Consider the following 20,367-nt stretch of genomic DNA (forward strand, 5'->3'; position numbering starts at 1 on the left):
CTCATGGCCAGAGTTTAGTGGGTTGTATGATCTGCTGTTGGATTAAATGTCTCCTGTTCTGAACCACTAAATGAGACAGAGTTGGCTCCATGTGACTTTTTCTTTTGAAAGATTGTTGAGGGATATGGCATTACTAATAAACTCAGCATATATTATCTATCTTTCATTGTTCTTCAGATGGTGGTGATGAGCTACCTCTTAACCATTACAGTTTTTGTACTAAAGGGTCCTTTGTACGAAAGTAGGTCTTAAATTGCCAGCTACATTCCTAAATTACAGACTCATAACTTATACATAGCTGAACTGCCTTGAGGACATATAACTGGCATGTTAATTCACCTTCAATACAATGATCTTATTTCGCACGTGTTCTTTGCTGTTGGTCTGCAATAGTATGTAATGCCATGCACAGGAAAATAGGCTGTTGTATTCACATAGACTTACAGGACAAGTTGCAGCAGCTCACAACGTAATTGGAGAGAGAGGCATAGAGCTCAAGAGTCTCTGCGTTGGGAGTTTGGCTTCTGTGACAAGTAAATCAAGTAAGAAAATATTCTGATTCACCAAATCTACCTTGGTAAAAGGTGCTCCGACACACTGTGTTTGCTGTAGGACTTTAGATGTGGGATGGGGTCAGACCTGCTGATCCTTGAAGCAGAGCACTGGCTGCTGTGGACCCCAGCAATATGTGAATGCAGGCCTGTTAGGAAACCACTTCTTGTCTCTGGAATTTTGTCCTAGTTGTAGAACATAGAACATAGAACATAGAACATTACAGCACAGTACAGGCCCTTTGTCCCTCAATGTTGTGCCGACCTGTCATACCAATCTGAAGGCCATCTAACTTACACTATTCCATGTACGTCCATATGCTTATCCAATGATGACCTAAAATTACTTAAAGTTGGCGAATCTACTACCGTTGCAGGCAAAGACTTCCATTCCCTTACTACTCTCTGAGTAAAGAAACTACCTCTGACATCTGTCCTATATCTTTCACCCCCTCAATTTAAAGCTATGCCCCCTCGTGCTCGCCATCACCATCCTAGGAAAAAGGCTCTCCCTATCCACCCTATCTAATCCTCTGATTATTTTATATGTCTCAATTAAGTTACCTCTCAACCTTCTTCTCTCTAATGAAAACAGCCTCAACTCCCTCAGCCTTTCCTCGTAAGACCTTCCCTCCATACCAGGCAACATCCTAGTAAATCTCCTCTGCACCCTTTCTAAAGCTTCCATATCCTTCTTATAATGTGGTGACTAGAACTGTACACAATACCCCATGTGCGGCCGCACCAGAGTTTTGTACAGCTGCAGCATAACCTCTTGGTTCCAGAACTCAATTCCTCTATTAATAAAAGCTAAAACACTGTATGCCTTTTTAACAACCCTGTCAACCTGGGTGGCAACTTTCAAGGAACTGTGTACATGGACACCGAGATCTCTCTGCTCATCTATACTACCAAGAATCTTACCATTAGCCCTGCACTTTGCCTTCCGGTAACTCCTACCAAAGTGCATCACCTCACACTTGTCTGCATTAAACTCCATTTGCCACCTCTCAGCCCAGCTCTGCAGCTAATCTATGTCTTTCTGTAACCTACAACATACTTTGTCACTATCCACAACTCCACCGACCTTGGTGTCATCTGCAAATTTACTAACCCATCCTTCTACGCCCTCATCCAGTTCATTTATAAGCCTTCACCCCTTATACTCCATGCACCTCCCATTGGACCTCATGCCTCCCATGCCGTTCCACTGCTGACTCATATTCCCCACTCAACACCTGGTCTCCTTCACCCACATGCCAACTCACCCAATATCCACTATGCACAGACCTCAGGAGCCAAGAGGAGATTAAATAGAATAAAGTTATAAAAATTTAAGTTAGCCCTCGCTAAACAGGCTTGTTAGTAAAACAAACTCCCTAGTTATGAAAGCCCATTCAAAACTTCTAAATTTCAAGCATTGTGGCACTTTTAAGAATAAGCATATTCTACAATATCCGCATTCAAAATCTTTTATTAGACTCTTCAACCTGTCAATCAAATTGTGAACTCAGAACCCTCGCTGAGGTAATTGAGCTTCAGGAACTTCGCCAATCATTCATAAAAAGCACTGGGGAATTGTCAACAATCCACCGTTAACATTGCAAGAACATATGCTACATCATCTTGTTTGTTAACCAAGCAATACAGCAAATTGTCAGTTCAATATTTTCACTGATTATTTGGATGTTTAATTTTATTGTCTAAAGGTTGGAGGATTGAGAAAATCAAAGAATGAAAGTCATTTCATCCATATTCACCCTTTAAGACTGTTTATGTCTATTCCACGCATTTTGTGATTCCTGCCATTTGGGGTCAAAGCCCTTGCATCATCCAAAAGGGGGTTTGTTTGAATTTAGCACTTGAATTCACATGGTGCTCCTGGGTCTCCCTGACCTGTGAGTCAGACACTGTCTCCTTCCCCTATCAGCAAAAACTGAATCTTCAAAAATGAGGGCAAGACTTAAAAAGAAACCTCCCTCTGTTTAACTCTCTTTCTTAATCAAACAGTAAGGTCAAAGTGCCTTTAGATTATATGAACACTTCACATCAGAGGAATCACCCCTTTTGAGATGCCTATAAGTTGCAAGTTACATCTTTCCCTTTAATTGTTAATGATGTTTAACTACGGTTCATTGTGTCTGATCTCCAGTTTTCCTGAATTGCACGGCAAGGAATTGAAACAGAAAATGCTGTTATTCCAAAGGGGATTACTCCAACTATAATTTAAAATTAAAAGGATTCTAAAAGTTATTTGGTAGTGGTTTAATTACTCAGCTTTCAGCTAGGTCAAGACACTCAATATTTAATTCCTGCGCCTCCACCATTCTCCCCAGTGCTGACCCTGCTCACAGAGCAAAAAAAAACCTAATAATGAAATTCTTTTACTCATCTGGCCAGATTTTATGCCAATCTTTTGAGTATTCGAAACAAAAGGACCATTCTAAAATGGAGCACAAGTAAGTGCAACACATGAGTTTACAGCACAAAGACATTGGCCCCAGGGCTTGGGTGAAGCCCATGTATCCTCCTTTTAATTATTGGGCACTGAGATCAGCACACAACAGTAAACAGTAATTGTAGGACTATAGCAAGTTCAAGAAGGCAGCTCACTACCATCTTCCCAGAAATAATTAAAAGTGGGCCATAATTCCTGCTGTAGACAGCAACATCCACATACTGTGAATTTAAAAAAATCATAATTTGGAAACATCTCAGTACACTGACGGGACAGTCATCAGAAAGAAACTGACGCTGCGCCAAAGGAGGCGTTTGGACAAATGACAGAAGGCTTGGTCAAAGAAATATGCTTTATAGATGGTCTTATGGGAGGAGAGAAAAATGCAGAGGGTTAGGGAGGGAATTGCAATGTATATAACCTAGGCAGGTGAAGAGTCAGCAGACCATGTAGGGTAATAGAGAGAATCGTAGATGGATGGAGACCAGAGTTGAAAGAATACAGTTCTCAGAAGGTTGTAGGACTTTATAGGTTTAGAATTTGAGAGGCTATGAAAGAATTTAAACGTGAAGCTGCAAATTTCAGTTTGTAGTGCTGCAGGATCAGGAGCGAATATCAACCAGTGAGCATAGAAGAGGTGAGTGAACAGGATCTAATGCAGCAATACATACAAGTGGCAGAGTTTTTAATAAGATGAAGTGTATAGACGGTGGAGGCTGGGAGACCAGCAGAGGTGCATTGGATTGAGGGGTTCAGTGTGTACGATGGTTATCAAGGGGAAGGGAGATGCTCATCTTGGTATCAAGTAGAAATAAGGCTTCAGAGCAGTTGGGTTTCTATAGCTAATGGAGTCAGGTGATGATTTTGAACTGATTGAATTGTGGCCAACCCAGGTTGGGGTATCATACCAATAGTTGACAACACCGTGATAATGAAGGGGGTTACGAGACATGACAGATAAGTGGAACTGTGTCTCATTCATCTTGGTGCATGTGGAATATTAACTCCTGAGAATGGGATTGGGCGGTGTGATTAAAATAGTGAAAATAAAAATGGGAAACCCAAACCCCCAAACCCCCACCCCCCAAACAATCCCGCACGAAGGTTTCAAGATAATAAAATGTGAGGCTGGATGAACACAGCAGGCCAAGCAGCATCTCAGGAGCACAAAAGCTGACGTTTCGGGCCTAGAGATCCTGTGCTCCTGAGATGCTGCTTGGCCTGCTGTGTTCATCCAGCCTCACATTTTATTATCTTGGAATCTCCAGCATCTGCAGTTCCCATTATCCCCGCACGAAGGTTTAACTTGTTCAGATTGGGTGTTGTCAAGTAACCAGCTTCACAAGGGACCATTGGTCATCACATGAAATGTGTGAGGCTGCATGCTTCACTTTTCAGCAGCAATGCTTAACAGATGCAGTTTGAGGTTCCTGGGTCTTGGGAAGGCATCCAGAGGGCATTACAATTGATGGAGACAAACACATCCTTTTCTAACACCTCTTTTGTGGGTTGAGCCATGCAGGAGATCTTCTCTTCACTCGCCAGTCCCCCTCTCCCAGTGCCATTGGTTAAGTCTTTCTGTTGTGGTTGCCCTCTTTCTTTCAGATCTCCATACCACCCCACTATCTCTCTTTCCCATGTCTGTGTTCTCTCTCCTCCCTTCCTCTCCATTCCACAGCTTTGACTTTGTACCGCTAGCCTCCACACTCGTACTACTTAATCTGATTAGTGTGAAATGTGTTTCTAGAATTCTAACGAAGTCCTGTCGTTAAATTTAGCACATTCCCCATCTTCCCAATGTTTCCAGACTTCCAATCTTCCCAGCCTCCCCATAAGATTGGGGTTTTGCCTTTAGACAATTAGGCCCAGGAGGATCATGTAAATGAAGAAAAGGAGAAACAAGTGAGTGTAGCTATAGGGCTGTATAGTCCTATTGACTTCAGGATTCAAAAACCATTGGCTAAACATTGTCTTATAACAGTTGTTGCTTTCTATGGCAGTTGTTGCTTGTATGGCCGAACAGTACTGTGCTGTCTAAAATGCATGCTGCCAGTTGTTGGTTGCTGTTCTGCCAAGGACACCACAATGCTGGCTCTCGCTTACAAGACAAATTAAATAAGAGGTGTCTGAAACTCCTGTTCCTATTCTGCAATTCTCAGCTCTCTGAAGAACCACCTCTTCAAGGCCTTTATTGACTACTGTTTGGACATCACACCTGCTACTGGCAAGCTCCACCTCCAACCTTGGCAGTGACTGACTTAATTAAAAGTAACTCTCATTTGGCTCAAGTAATGTTTCCAATGATTTAAACATGCTGAACATTGGCAGTGGCAAAGCCAGACTGAAACCCAATGGGGAGCTGTAATGAAATGATGTAGTTATGTGTGAAGAATACAAAGTATGAAAAGTCTTCATACACTGTTGTTTGGCACAATTTCCCTCAATTGTCCAATCCTATAAGTTCCAATTTTAAATGTTACTGAGGCAGTTACTGGTTTTTAAACTGTGTGGCGAATTAATGGCTTTAGAATTTGTTCCAGGAATAATTCTGAACTGCAGCTGCTGATCATCATGAGTCTGCAAATCATTTTTCACTCTCTGAAGCAATACTGCGTTACTCCGTAGCAGACAGGCTCTTCAGAGTTGAGAGCTGGTGAATAAAGCAGACTTCATTGAAGTATATAAAGTATATAAGGTTGTGAAATAAACAATAGTAATCCTGAACAAATTTTAGGAATCCATGCCCATGTTTCTTGTGACTGCACGTTTCAAACCCTTGGCACAGTACTGAAAATAAATTGCCAACTGACATCACTTGTATGCCAGATAACAAAGTGTGGAGCTGGATGAACACAGCTGGCCAAGTAGCACTTCCTGCGGTTGCAGGGGAAAGTGCCAGGTGTGGTGGGGTTGGAGGGGAGTGTGGAGCGGACAAGGGAGTCCTGGCGAGAGTGGTCTCTTCGGAAGGCAGACAAGGGTAGGGATGGAAAAATGTCTTTAGTGGTGGGGTCAGATTGTAGATGGCTATACTCTCCTCTCCACCTATCTTCTCCTCTATCCATCCTCAGGCCGCCTCCTCCTCTCTCCCTATTTATTTCAGAATCCTCTCCCCATCCCCCTTTTCTGATGAAGTGACTAGGCCTGAAACGTCAGCTTTTGTGCTCCTAAGATGCTGCTTGGCCTTCTGTGTTCATCCAGCTCTACACTTTGTTATCTCAGATTCTCCAGCATCTGCAGTTCCCATTATCTCTGACCTCAATTGTATGCCATCTGCCCTCATCTTTCTCAACCTGTCTATGACCATTGGTACGCTTGATACAACTCTTTTGCTCCAACTTCTCTTCCCATAGTCTTCAGACATTGTGAGCGTGAAGTAAATCTGGGATGCTACTTTAAATTGCAAGCAAAAAGTAAAAAGGATCAACCAAGGTTTATTTCTGGACTGATAACAGCAAGTCCTCCTTCACACAGAGTGGTTTGGAGAAGAAAGTCTGGAAAATCAATTAAGAGACAACTGGACATTGTAATGGCCAAGGGGGTGGATAAGTCGGCAAATTAAGATGAGCTGAGCAACTGTCCTCATCTGTAATGATGTGAATGATTTATTCAGGAAGACATAGGGTTCATATAAGCAACTACTGCCACCTCCCCCAGCCCTAGACTGGATTCTTGAGACATGTGAGGGCCAGTGCCATAGAGGGACTAGTTTGCAGGGCATGTTGTTATGCTGTACATGACATTCTTGACTTGACGTGTAAGTACACACCACGCATTGTAGCAGCTGGAACCCTCAGCCTTAATTGCAGTGAACTGTGACTTGCTGCTTCCCACTCCTAGCTAGCATTTTTCAGCTGCCTCAGGATGGGGGACTGGTTTACAAACACAACATCTGTCTGATCATCTGTTGTGTTTTCTCAGCCATGAATTCTGGCTCATTCCTCTTGAAGCTTCATTTCCCTTTTTTAATTTTGAAGCTGCAACATTTATAACACCCAGACTTCCTCCAAGAGTGTCCCTCTCTCCTTTCTATGTATGTAATCTGCCTGCTCATCTGCCCTCGCACACTTCCTCTGCTTCTCTCTGTTGGTGTGTGTCTCCCTCTCTGTCTGTCTGTCTGTTTCAATCTCTAGGCAAAATTTAGCTGAAGAATCTTTTTTGAAATGGGCCTGAGACACGGGCTGTATAATTCCATGATAGGCTTGTGAGGTATTAATGGAAAGTTTGAATTAATGTGATTGTTGGGGTTTAGGTTCAGAACTTTTCAGGATCCTGAAAAACATTCATTACTATAAATCTGTACAAAAATAATTCTTCCGTGGTATTGAATTCTACTGCCAGCCCCTGCCTTTGTGCCATGTTGATAGATTGTGGACCTCACAACCAGTTCTGTTTATCATTGGTAGCTGATGTCTTATCTGCAGTTTTCTGAGTGTTTTTCCTTTTCTTTTGTTAAATCTAAGTTACCTAGGCAAAGAATGAGCAAGCTGAAGAATCTGACATTTTCCCAGATATTGTGCCAAATACTTAATTGGATTATGCCTGTACAGACAGACAGTGAACAGTTATTTACTGTGAATGTCTCCTTCCAGGGTAATCCAAGCATTATTCTTAAAGCAAAATCAAGATTCAGTTACCTCCTCACTCTCTATACTAAAATTTGAGAGTCTCACTTCCTTATCAGGTCACGTTACCAGTACAATCTGTACCAATATGGTGTGGGGTGCAGATGAGAACAGGAAGTGGCGAAAGAACACAGATTAAGTCAATAAGTCAATTAAGATAGATGAAGTTCAAGATGGAGAATGGTGAGGTCCTCCATTTTGCATTGAGGACAAAGATAGAAAGAGGTCATAGTCCTTGTCTATGCACCAGAGATGAAGGTCATTGATGCAGAAGCCAAAGGCGTCCAAATTCCTAGTTATTAAATGTTGCATGGACATATAGACATCAGACAGCAATGGTTAACTATAAAAAAATGACACAATAATGGACATTGAGCTCAACTTCTTAGATCTCTTCCTTCTGTTTCATTTTCCGACTTCTGACTATTGCCAGGATTATTTTATAACTTGTCTCACTGTGTTAGTCTGTGCATGTTCCATAAACTTTACAATTTTATCAACATATCTGATGCCCGTTGTCTAGGAAGTTCGCTGAAAATGCTAGTGTTTGGACTTAGTAAGGCATAGAATGTGCACTATTATGGCTATGCTGCCAATAAATAACAAGAATGAATGAGTTATGACTAATGCAATGTAATCAATGTGTTGTTTAATATCTTGATTGCAATTTCTCTGAAGATTGGCAGCCTTTTAACCCCAGCATCTTTACACCAAAGTTAGTTATTTATCCACTGTATTTTTGAAAAAACACGAGACTCAAAATATCTCATCATTAGTGAGACTCAGATTTGTGGAGGAGCAAAGCTTGTCTTTTTACACATATCACTAAATGCTCATGAAAAAATGAAAAAAGTAATCAAAAAGGCTAATGGAATGTTGGTCTTTCGGGTCTGGATTACAAGGAGGTTGGAAATGATGCTGCACCCATCCAAAACCCTGGTTAGACTCCATTCGGAATATTGTATTTAGTTTTCGGTATTACGTGTTAGGAAAAATATGTTGGTCTTGGAGGGAGTACAGCACAGATTGACTGAAAATACTGGAACTCTAAGGGTTGAATTGTGAAGGCAAGCAACATAACTTGGCTGATGTTCCCTTGAGATTGTGGGAAGGTCTAACTGATGTATTTAAAATAAGAGAGGCTTGATGGATGCAGACAGACAACTTCATGTGGCAGGGAAATTGCAGGATAAAAGGACACCTTAAATTTGGATCAGTGATAATGGGAACTGCAGATGCTGGAGAATCCAAGATAATAAAATGTGAGGCTGGATGATGAAGGGTCTAGGCCCGAAACATCAGCTTTTGTGCTCCTGAGATGCTGCTGGGCCTGCTGTGTTCATCCAGCCTCACGTTTTATTACCTTAAATTTGGAGCTTGGCGTTTAGGACAGAGAAAATATTTTTCATTCAAGGGATTGTAGAAAGCTGTACCCCTCTGTCTCAAAAATCTGTGAATACTGGGTCAACCAAAATGTTCAAAATGGAGAGAGCTAGAGTTTTGTTCAGAGAAAATTTGAGGGTAAATAGATTTGAGACATAGGTCAGCTGTGAACTGATCAAATGGCAGAATAGTCTTGTCGGGCTGAATAAGTCATTTCTTTCCCATGTTCTTAGTATAAGGACAAAAGTTGGAGGCTGCCGTCTGTCCACTGTGTGTTTCTCTCAACTGATCCAAACATGAATGAACTTTGATCCCACCCCAATGTCAGGACAGCATTCCCAAATACTCAAAGAAGAAAAGCTGGCATTTATAAAGTGCCATTCACACCAGAACACTCTGAAAAGCTTTACAGCCGAGTAATACTTTTTAAAATCTCATTACAAGAGAAATGCAGTAGCCATTTTTACACATGTTAAGCTCTCACAAACAGGAACATCATAATATCCAGCTAATTAATTTATTGTGATGTTGATTGGTGGATAAATATTGACCAGCACCTCTGGCAAAACTTCCCTGTTCTTCAAATCAATGTCATGGGATCTTTTATGTCAATTGTGTACAGTTGTGGAAACCACATTTTGGGAAAGCAGTGCACACATTAGAGACAGCAGAAGCAATCTAAAGAAGAATGGTTCTTGGGAATTAGAAACTTCAGTACCGAGGACAGATTGAGTGAGTGGCAACTGTTCTTCGACAGAAGAAAGTTGAGAGGAAATTTTATAGATGTTTTCAAAATCATGAGCAGGCTGGTTAGAGTAGCCAGCGAGAAACTTTTTGCATAAAAAAGGAACAAGAACAAGATATAAGAGCCCAAATTTAAGGTGATATGCAAAAGAAGTAAGGGTGATTTTGAAAGAAAATGTTTTCATTGAGTGAATAATTTGGATATGGAATGCATGGCCTGGAAGTGTGGGGGAGGCAGGATCAATTGAAGCATCTAAAAGAGCATTAGATGATTGATTTGATAGAAATGATGTACACGGGATATGAGGAAAGAGTAGAAAATTGGCACTAGGCAATAAGACCGTGAGAAATAGAAACAGAAGGAGGCTATTCAGCATCTCGAGCCATGAGAAAGGATCATGGCTGATGATGCTCATTTAACAAGCCTGTGCAGGCTTAATAGGCTGAATGGCTTCCTTCTGCAAATATTAATTCTGTGATTCTGAATCTGACGTAGCACACAAGGCCTTGGTTTAAAAGTCTGAAATATCAGAATGCAGGCCAAATCTACAACTACAGGTCAGTAGACTTTGTTTTACAAAAACTAGGGAGTGAAGCTGGTCTACTGTGTTTTCATTTGTTTTTCCACACTTCACTATCAAACTGATTGTTGGTGTAGATCGTGGATTATCGAAATTTGAGATCTAAATCCCTTTGGCCCACTGTGAAAAAAGAAACTGTATTTGTCATGTCACTACACATAACCCTGGGGCGTCCCATTACGAAGGGTTGTTGGAAAAACAAATTAATCTCTATTGAACCAAAGTCTCCTAACTGTTTCATTGTTTATGAATTCATTAGCAGAACTGAAAATGGAGATAATGATTTAGATGACTGTGAAAAGTCAAATCTCTGATTTCTTTGGACATGTGTCACTGATTTTATAGATTCAGGTTGGGAGGTCTGGGCCTGGTGAAAGCTGATCCTGTTAGGTGGTTCCACAATGAAAAAGCTGTCAAAAATTGGAATGAATTCAATTTAAGCAATATGTGCATTTTAAAAAAAAATTAAACATAAAATGCTGGAAGCAATCAACCAGGGTGGCAGCATCTGTGGGGAGAGAAACAGCATTAATGAATGAGATTTTTTAACACTTTCAAAACCTCACAGAGTAGTAATGTACATGCACAACAAACTCAATGACCTCTCATCAGAGAAAAAAAATGGTGGAATGACAGTAACAGGGATGTCGCAGCTGATCCCGAGTTTCATGATTTTTGTGGATTTCTTATGGTTATTCTATAGCAGAAGCAGAAAAAATTATTTTGAATAATTTTTTGGAATTTTTATAGTCCAAAACAAAAATACACAAAGAAACAAAATCGCAAAAGAGAGGCTTTTTTACACACGGAGTTTGTGGAAGAGGCCTTCACAATTTGGTGTTTTGATCAAAGAGGGATTTTCTTTTCGTTTGAAAATTTTATAGTTCAGAAAAAACAGTAGGGAGAGATTGTTTTACACACAGTGTGTGGGAGAGGCCTGTCCGTATGTTTGTTTGATAGGTCTAGAGAGAGAATTTTTTCCCGTTTATCCAGAGATTTGAAAGCTGACAGAGGACTAGAGAAGGAGGCTTCTTTTTCGGTTGATGAGTTTCAGCTAAGTGCTTGATTTTTTTTAAAAAGAAGATTTTTACACGTTTAATTCTTTCTATCTTTCACATGCTTATGATTAACATCTGTGGGTAAGGAAGATTAACTTTTTTATATATAATAAAGCTCTTTTAGGAATCTTTTAGGCTTAATGTCACTGAGGGCATTCAAGAGACAGTGGTGTAACAGGTAGTTGATTTACAGAAGTGGTTACACAGCAGGATCAGTCAGATACTTGGGTGACTGTCAAGAAAGGTAAGGCAGTTCAGAAGTCTCCTGTGATTATTCCCCTCTCAAACAGATCTTCTGTTTTGGGTACTGTTGAAAGGGATAGTGTCTCAGAAGGGAATAAAAGTGGCAATCAGATGTTGGGCACTAAGAATGACTCTTATGTTGAGCAGGGTTTGTTAAGATTTAATAGAATAATTATTATAGGAAACTGTCCAGTCATGGGCACAGGCAGGATATTCTGCAGCAGTGTGTGTAAATCTAGGATAAACACTAGATTATGTTATCTAATGGTTAAGTGTTAAGGATGTCTCAAACTGGTTGAAGCATATCGTCAAAGGGGAGAGTGAAAAGTCAGATGTTGTACATATCAGTAGGAACTACATAGTTAGGAAAGGGTTAAGAATGTGCAGAGTTACTGAAAGTGGGTTAGGTAGAAGGTTTAAAGAGCAGAATCTCAAAGGTAGAAATCTCTGGTTTACTCCCAGTGCCACATATTAGTGAGAGTAGGAATAAAAAGATAGGGCAGATAAATCATGGCTAAAGAGATGGTTCAATGTGCAAGGATTCAGATTTTTGGATCATTGGGATCTCCTCTCGAGTAGAAAAAAACACCTGTTCACAAAGGATTGGCTTCACCTGAACTGGAAAGGGCAATATCCTGGTGAGGAGATGTGCTAGTTCTATTCGGAAGCATTTAAACTAGTAGTGGGGTGGGGAGGGTTGTGGTTTCCTAAGTAGCAGTAAAATAGAAGATTGATGAAGATGAGTCTTATTCAGAAAAGAGCACCAAAGGCAGACAAGAGCAAGTCAGAAAATGAGGTAAATCTGAAAAATTAAACTGCACTTATTTCAATGCAAAAGGCCTTACAAGTAAGGATGATGAACTCAGGGCATGTATGGGAACATGGGACTGGGACATTAGCTATTACAGAAACTTGGCTGAGCGAAGGACAGGACTGGCAGCTCAATGTTTCTGGTTTTAGATGGTATACGAAAGATGGAAAGGAGGTTTGCGAGGAGGAAAACTGACATTTTTGATTAAAGAAAACAATGCTACTGTAATTAGACAGGATATTTCTGAATGATCATCCAGTGAAACTATATGGGTAGAAATTAGAAATAAGAAAGGAATGATCACTTTGATGGAAATGTACTGTGGGGCCCCTAATGGTCAGAGGGAAACTGAGGAGCAAATATGCAGATTCATGTAAGAATAATAGGGTTGTAACAGTAGGGAATTTTATTTTTCCAAACCTTGACTGGCACTGCCATAGTGCTAAAGGCTTGGATGATGAAAAATTTGTTAAATGCGTTTAAGAAAATTTCTTTATCAATATGTAAAAGTACTTGCTGGAGGAGTAAAGCCTGACCTTCTCTTGAGAATTAAGGCAGGGCAAGTGACTGAATATTCGTAGTGGAACAACTTGGGACTAGTAATCATGATTCTATTAATTTTAAAATAATTCTGGGAAATGATAAGCCTTCCATAAAAGTTCAAGTTCTTAATTGGAGTAGGGTAAATTTTAATGGTGTGAAGTAAGAACTTTCAAATATTGCTTGGAGTAGACTGTTCACAGGTAAAGAGGTGACTGACAAGTGGGAGGCTTTCAAATGTGTAATAATGAGTTCAAATGCATTGTGTTCCTGTTAGAATGAAGGGTAAGATTGTTAGGAGTAGGGAACAATGGAAGAATAAAGATATTGAAGTTCTAGTTAAGAATAAGAAGGGATCAAAAAATAGATATAGACAACTGGGGTCAAAGGAATCTTTTGAAGAGTATGAAGAATGTAGGGCATTCTTAAGATGGAAATAAGGATGGCAAAGAATGGATATGAGATAGATTTGGCAGATAAGGTTAAGAATAATCCAAATAGACTCTAAAACTGGGGAGAGAATAGAGCCCCTTAAATATCAAAGAGGTCATCTGTGTTGACCCTCAGGAAATGGGACAATTACCAAACAAATATGTTGTATCAGATCTTTCTCTGGAGAAAGAAATGGCAGCTAGATAACTCAGGGAAATAAATATTCATGTTCTGAAAACGGTTTACATTCCAGAAGTAGTAGTACTGGAGGACTTAGAAATCATAAACATCTGGGACCTAATCAAGTTTAACCCAGGATATTGTAGGAAGTTTGGGAAGAAATTGCAGTAACACCCAGCAGGAATATTTGTATCATCTATAACCACGGGTGAGGTGCTGGAGGACTGGAGGATAGCTAACATTGTGCCTTTTATTTAAATAAAGGCTCAAAGAAAAAGCCTGGGAACTATAGATCTCTGAGCTGGGTACGTTGTTGGTGATTCTGAAAGATAGGATTTACATGCATTTGGAAAAGCACGGACTGATTAGGGATAGCCAGCATGGTTTTGTATGAGGAAAATAGTATCCCACAAACTTGAGTTTTTTTTTGGAGGAAGTAACCAAAAAGATTGATAAGGGCACAACAGTAGATGTTGTTTGCATGAACGTTAGTAAAGTTTTGGCAAGGTTCCACATGGTAGACTGGTTAGCAAAACTGGATCACATGGGATTCAGGGTGGGCTTTCCAATAGGATACAAAATTGGCTTGATGGTAAGAGACAGGGTGGTGGTGGTGGTGGTGGAGGGTTATTTTCAGACAGTAGTGTTGCACAGGAATTGGTACTGGGTCCACTTTTGTTTGTCATTTATATAAACGATGTGGACGAGAATTTAGGAGGCATGGTTAGTAAGTTTGCGAATGACACCAAAATTGGTGGTATAGTATTCAGTGAAAAAGGCTACCTAGGATTACAAAGAGACAGTGATCAATTGGGTCAACAGGTTAACAGATGGACTTTAATTTGAATCAATATAAGATATTGCATTTTGGTAAATCAAACAAGGACATGACTTGTATAATTAATGGTGGGGCCCTGAGTTCTGAGGAAGGTTCACCAAACCTGAAATGTTAACTATGATTTTTCTTCACAGATGCGGCCAGACCTGCTGAGCTTTTCTGGCAACTTCTGTTTTTGGGCCCTGGGTATTATTATCAAACAGAGGGATCTGGGGGTTCAGGTGCACAATTCTTTGAAATTTGCATCACAGGTAGATAGGGAGGTTAAGAGGGTGATTAAGCACACTTGCCTTCATTGTACAGAGCATTGAGTATAGCAGTTGGTGTGTCATGTTGAAGTTAAATTGGAGAGGATTCAGAAAAAATTTACTCAGATGTTGTCAAGATGGAGGGCTTCAGTTGTACAAAAATGGGCTGAGACTTTTTTCACTGGAGCGTGGAAGGTTGAGGAGTGACCTTATAGAGGTTTATAAAATGATGAAGAGTATGGATAAGGTGAAATGCAGGTGTCTTTTTCTTAAGGTAGGGGAGTTCAAAACCAAAGGACATATTTTTAAGATGAGAGGAGACAGTTTTGAAAAGGTCATGAGGGGCGACTTTTTTACACTGTGTATGGTTCTGTGTGGAGTAAACTGCTAGAGAAGTGATGGATTTTGCAGGTACACTTACTATGTCTAAAAGACATTTTAGATAAGTATATGAATAGGAAAGGTTTAGAGGGATGTGGGCTAAATGTAGGCAAGTGAGAATAGTGTAATTTGGGATTTTGGTCAATGTGGACTAGTTGGACTGTAGGTAACAAAGTGTGTAGCTGGATGAACACAGCAGGCCAAGCAGCATCTCAGGAGCACAAAAGCTGACGTTTCGGGCCTTGACCATTCATCGGAGAGGGTTCTGAAATAAATAGGGAGAGGGGGAGGCGGACCAAAGATTGATTGATAGAGGAGAAGACAGGTGGAGAGGAGACTATAGGTGGGGAGGTGGGGAGGGGATAGGTCAGTCCGGGGAGGACGGACAGGTCAAGGACGTGGGATGACATTGTTAGGTGGGAAATGGAGATGCGGCTTGAGGTGGGAGGAAGGGATAGGTGAGAGGAAGAGCAGGTTAGGGAGGCGGGGACGAGCTGGGCTGGTTTAGTGATGCAGTGGGGGAAGGGGACGAGCTGGGCTGGTTTTGGGATGCAGTGGGGGAGGGGGAGATTGTAGGGTTTGTTTCCATGCTGTATGACTTTGTAACTGGAAGAAGTTAGTGATTTTACAGTTTGTAAGCAAATGAAGAGCTAGGAATTGTGCGAAGGAATATAAAAGTACAAAGATAGGGTCTGTGATAGGGTGGTGGCAAGGAGTGATTAATTTGACAAAAAGTGACAATGAAAGGAACAAAAGGAGTTGGAACTTCTGATGAAACATGAAATACTACCCCTGTTTATCTCTGAACAGATTCTGTCTATGCTACTAGATATTTTCAGAATTTGTTCTTTGCTTGGGCTATCAGCATCTGCCAATGCCTTGCTTTTGTTTTTGTGTGATTTTCATAATTGATCCAAATTATTGATTGCTATAGTTTTCAGCATCGGTGAATGTGAGCGCTCTAGCTATATTTAAAACTGGAGGACAAGAGGGAAAAATTGTTTCAGAAATCAGATAATGTTGGTTTGAAGGCATAGATTCACGTCAATGTTGACTGACAATCAGCAGAGACCATCATCTTGTAATCCTGACTGCGATCTGCCCTTTGGCCTGAAAGTCAAAAGGTCACGCTCCTGTGGTGCAATGCTGCACTGGGAGACCGGTGTTCAAGTCTCATTTGTGTCAGTGGTGTGTAACAACATCTCTGAAGAGGATGGATGGAAAATATAAAAATCCAAGGGTGGAATCCTCACAGGGCCCTGCACAGTTGTGGGCTACAATGAGAAACCTCATAGAATTGCATGACAGATTAAGCGAGGCCTTTTTTAATGTTGAGGAAAAATTAAGTGCATCCAGCGTTCTGGATATCGAGTAGAGGTTCTTGCTAAGGAGCAGTGAGATGCCAATGAACAGGGTGTTATTGCTTGTTTTTAATTCTCATTAACTGAAATTCTCTCCTCACTAATATCCAACCTCCTATGACCTGCTGCTTGGAAATGCTGAGAATGCTTAGATGCTGAGAATTCTCAAGGTGAAAATATGAGCAGATATCAGGTGACTCCAGCTCACCGCTTATTCCTTTCAATCTCCATTTTAGTTGCATAGCACCAGTCTTCCAATGCATGTACCATCGGCAGTGGCTACGTGCATCTCTTGTCCACAGATACTGGCAAGCAACACCTACAAAGTCACTCCATGCCATCGTGGCATCTCTCTGATCCACTTCTACCACGTTGCTGCTCTTTAGTGCTGCACTTTGGAGCACAGTGGCAGCCATCAGTGGCATGTTGCTGCGAGGACACTTTGTGCACAGGCAACCAGCTCACCAACTGCCCCAGGCTGTATCTCCGGGCTGCCTGCTCACTCTCTTAGTGCTTGCTCACTTTGTGTCTACCTGGATGCTGACAGCACCCCACCTGGTCTTCTGACACACTCACAAAGTGAAACAACCTGTGTAGCAATGATCAGTCAAGGGGGTAAACAGCACCATGCTACATAACTCCCACACCTGTTATCACATGCCAGATGTCTCAGGGGAGAAAAGCAGTCACATAAGGGAGCCACTCTTCTTTCCCAGGGTCCAGGCAGAGTAAGTCAAACGCAGCCACCGAGATTAGTTCAAGGCTCGAGTATGGTTGTTTGACTGCTCTGGACAGTCAGAGTCAGGACCCTCTTCTCCCATGGGCATTGAGGAATCAAATGTGAGGCAATCCACCACCTGTCTTAACTCTTTCTGCCCTGCTCTGGGCTATTTCTCTTGGAATGAAAGGGAGAGGCTGAGTGAGATGAAATTGGGTAGCATAAACTGTATTTATTAGTGCAGGTGGGGGGAAAGGTGGTGGGGTGTCCCGAGTGAGTCAGTAGGCAGCGCAAAGACTATGCAGGTCTAGTGGTGTGGGAGGAATTGGGTAGGTAAGAACAAGTGAAGGAAGAGTGAGAGTTGGAGAGCATGAGCCTTAGTAGGATGTGTGTGCAGTTTCAGACAGAGAATGAGTTTGAGGTAAGCAGAGAAAAGATGGTGGCAGTTTACCCAGTGAAGCAGAAAAGGTCATTGATCTTCTTCCTGTACTGCTAGGTGTTCCTCCGGACAGTTGACTTGGGTGACAACATCAGACCAGGCTGGCAAGGCCCAGTTTTGTTGCCTTCTCTGATCCTCGGGGTATCCCTCCCCTGTATCACCCTATCCAGCCGGACGTCCCTGCCTGCAAAACTGGCTACCAAATTCCCCCTGTCAGCCTTGTCTAGGGCAAATATCACCAACTGTGCAGGATAGCTTTGGACTGACAAGTGTTTGACTGGATAAACATAGCATTTTAAAGATGGTGCTGATGTCAGAGAATCTCAGGATAGCCTGAGAGTGCAAGGACTGCTGGTTCTGGCAACTGGTACTCAAACCCTGAACTGGCATCTGAAAACAGGGGTGAATGTGGGGCAGTATTCCAAGAAAGCTCACTGGGAGAAACCCTCTATAAAACTTGATGAAATTGACCAATGATCATACGATTCAGCCCAGAGTCTGGGAGGTATCACTGACGTGAAATATTGAGTACTTTAGGTGTTTTTGATAAGATGACCAGCAATGTTTGTAATCCCTAATTGCCTCAGTTGGGTGAAATCACAGGGTATTTATGAGCCAACTGCATTCATGTGGTCGGAAGTCACATGGAAGTTAGACCCGGTAAAAATGGCACATTACTTTTGCGAAAGGAAATGAATGAACCAGACGGATTTTTACGACAATGGTGATTTCATGCATGGAACTGCTCCTGGGAAGAAAGTAGCTTTCAATTCCAGATACTGTAATCTTTCATTCAAATTCCATCAGCTGCTATGGCAGGATTTGAATCCATGCCACCAGGGCATTAGCTTGGCTCTTTGGATTACAAGCCTAGTCTCATTACTACTAAACCACAGCCTTCACTCATTATTGCTTACATAATGGTAACAACACTTCATAAGCCCTTCATCCGGAAAGCACTTTGAACCATCATAAGGAGGTGAAAAGCATTAAATATACACAGTTCATTGGTTCAACCAGGAGAAGATTAATTTGTTTTTGCACCAACCCTTTCCAGTGGGACCCCAAGCAGTCTTCTGTGTAGTAATACCATAAATTTACCCTCGACAAACCATAGCGATTAAGGTCTCAAATTTTGACAAATCTCTATAGCCAAACCAGATCAGTTTGTGGGAAGTGTGAAAAACAAATTGAGCACAAAGCAGACCTGCTTCACTCCCTGGCTTCTGTAAATCCTAAGCAAATTCCAAGATACGGACTTGCAGCTTTCATTTCAGACTGCATTCCATTGTTTCATGTGTACGTCATACACATACAGACAAAATTATCTCTCACACATCTGTATCTGTCCTTGCTAAATGTACACCTACGTCACATTCCTTGTCTCTCACACACGTATACATACATTGCTTACTGTTTTAACTGATAGCTGCCTCTCCTGGATTTGTTCCCTTGCAGAGATTATCCAGGCTAAAAGACTGCGGGCAATGGACATCACGGCAAGCAGCTTTCGCTTGTTGTGGCCTAAGCTGCTGAGCAGTGACTCTGACTATTATTTGATTGAGTACTCTCCACTTACTGAGCCTGAAAGGAAATCCTGGAAAACTGTCACTGGAGATGAAACGAGTGCTGTTCTGAGACAGCTACTTCCAGAGACCACATATGAAGTGAAGCTTACTCCCATAAATAACAACAACTATAAGAAACCACTCATGATCAAGGTAACTACACTAGAAGGTGAGTTCTGATTGTGCTTGGTGTAACCTGAAACATCTGAAAATCGGAGCGTTGTATTTTCCAGTACATTGTCATTGTCTCCATTCCTTTACTCCTCTCTCATTTCTTCATTTTCCTGGAAACCCTAGCAGAAGGGTTAGCAATGGTTTCTGCAGTAGCAATGACAAATTATACACCTTTATGGTGGCAAACAGCACATTTGGCCCAAGTTAATGGTATTTTGTCCATTTGAGCCCCTACCCAGCACTCTTCATTTAACCCTAACTTCTATTCCTCTTCCTGTAATTATCCAATTTCCCAGTAAATTCATCCACATTATTTTCCTCAACTACACCTTCCCAGAGCACACTTCCAGGTAAACAAGTTTCTTCTGTGTTTATTATTGTACTTATTCATGACTTTTAAAAAACTCTTGTGACCCCTAATTTCTGAATCCCATCTAAGTAAACCATCCTCTCCATCTACCTTTCTGAACACCTTCATCATTTGTGAGGTCCATCAAGTCTCAGGTTTCTCTCTTCCAGAGAATAGAGACTTGGCCTTTCCTGGTAGCTATTACTTCAAGGTCTGATATTAACCTCATATACCTTTTCTTACACCTGCTCCAACGCTTTATATAAAAAAGGTGACAAGAATTGTGCACATGGAACACCAAGTATAGTCTAACCAATTTTCTATATGTTTAAACTGACATGTCTGCATTTCATTTCAATTCCTGTAGCTGAAAGCCCCTGTGCTTAGTGTGCTTCTTTTTTTAAATAATCCTATTGATGTATGTCACTACAATCAGTGATATCTGTATCTGTACCTTAGATCCTTAAGTCTTCTGAATAAATTGGATCAGGATATTCAGAAACAGTAAATAACTATGGAGAACAAGAAACTGAATTCTCTCTGATAGATCAACCCACTTCCTCATCATTGTTCCCTGTAACAGCACATGAATAACTATGCAGCAACATGGAAGGTACCAGATTGGCTACACGCACACATTTTTCCTTTAAGATGCTATGCCAAAATAGTTAAAGGTACATGCATTTGA

General features: G+C 41.2%; 1 protein-coding gene across 1 annotated transcript in view; it reads left to right on the forward strand.

The window, feature by feature from the left end:
* The window catches only part of vwa1 (von Willebrand factor A domain containing 1), a 48,811-nt gene that overhangs the window by 12,781 nt on the left and 15,663 nt on the right, over positions 1-20,367 (forward strand). Inside the window, exon 3 of the mRNA XM_048561488.2 lies at positions 19,047-19,325. Within this exon, the coding sequence (XP_048417445.1) occupies positions 19,047-19,325 (279 nt within the window). The remainder of the gene's footprint in view (positions 1-19,046; positions 19,326-20,367) is intronic.

Source organism: Stegostoma tigrinum, chromosome 28 (genome assembly GCF_030684315.1).
Source record: "Stegostoma tigrinum isolate sSteTig4 chromosome 28, sSteTig4.hap1, whole genome shotgun sequence".
Lineage (NCBI taxonomy): Eukaryota > Metazoa > Chordata > Chondrichthyes > Orectolobiformes > Stegostomatidae > Stegostoma > Stegostoma tigrinum.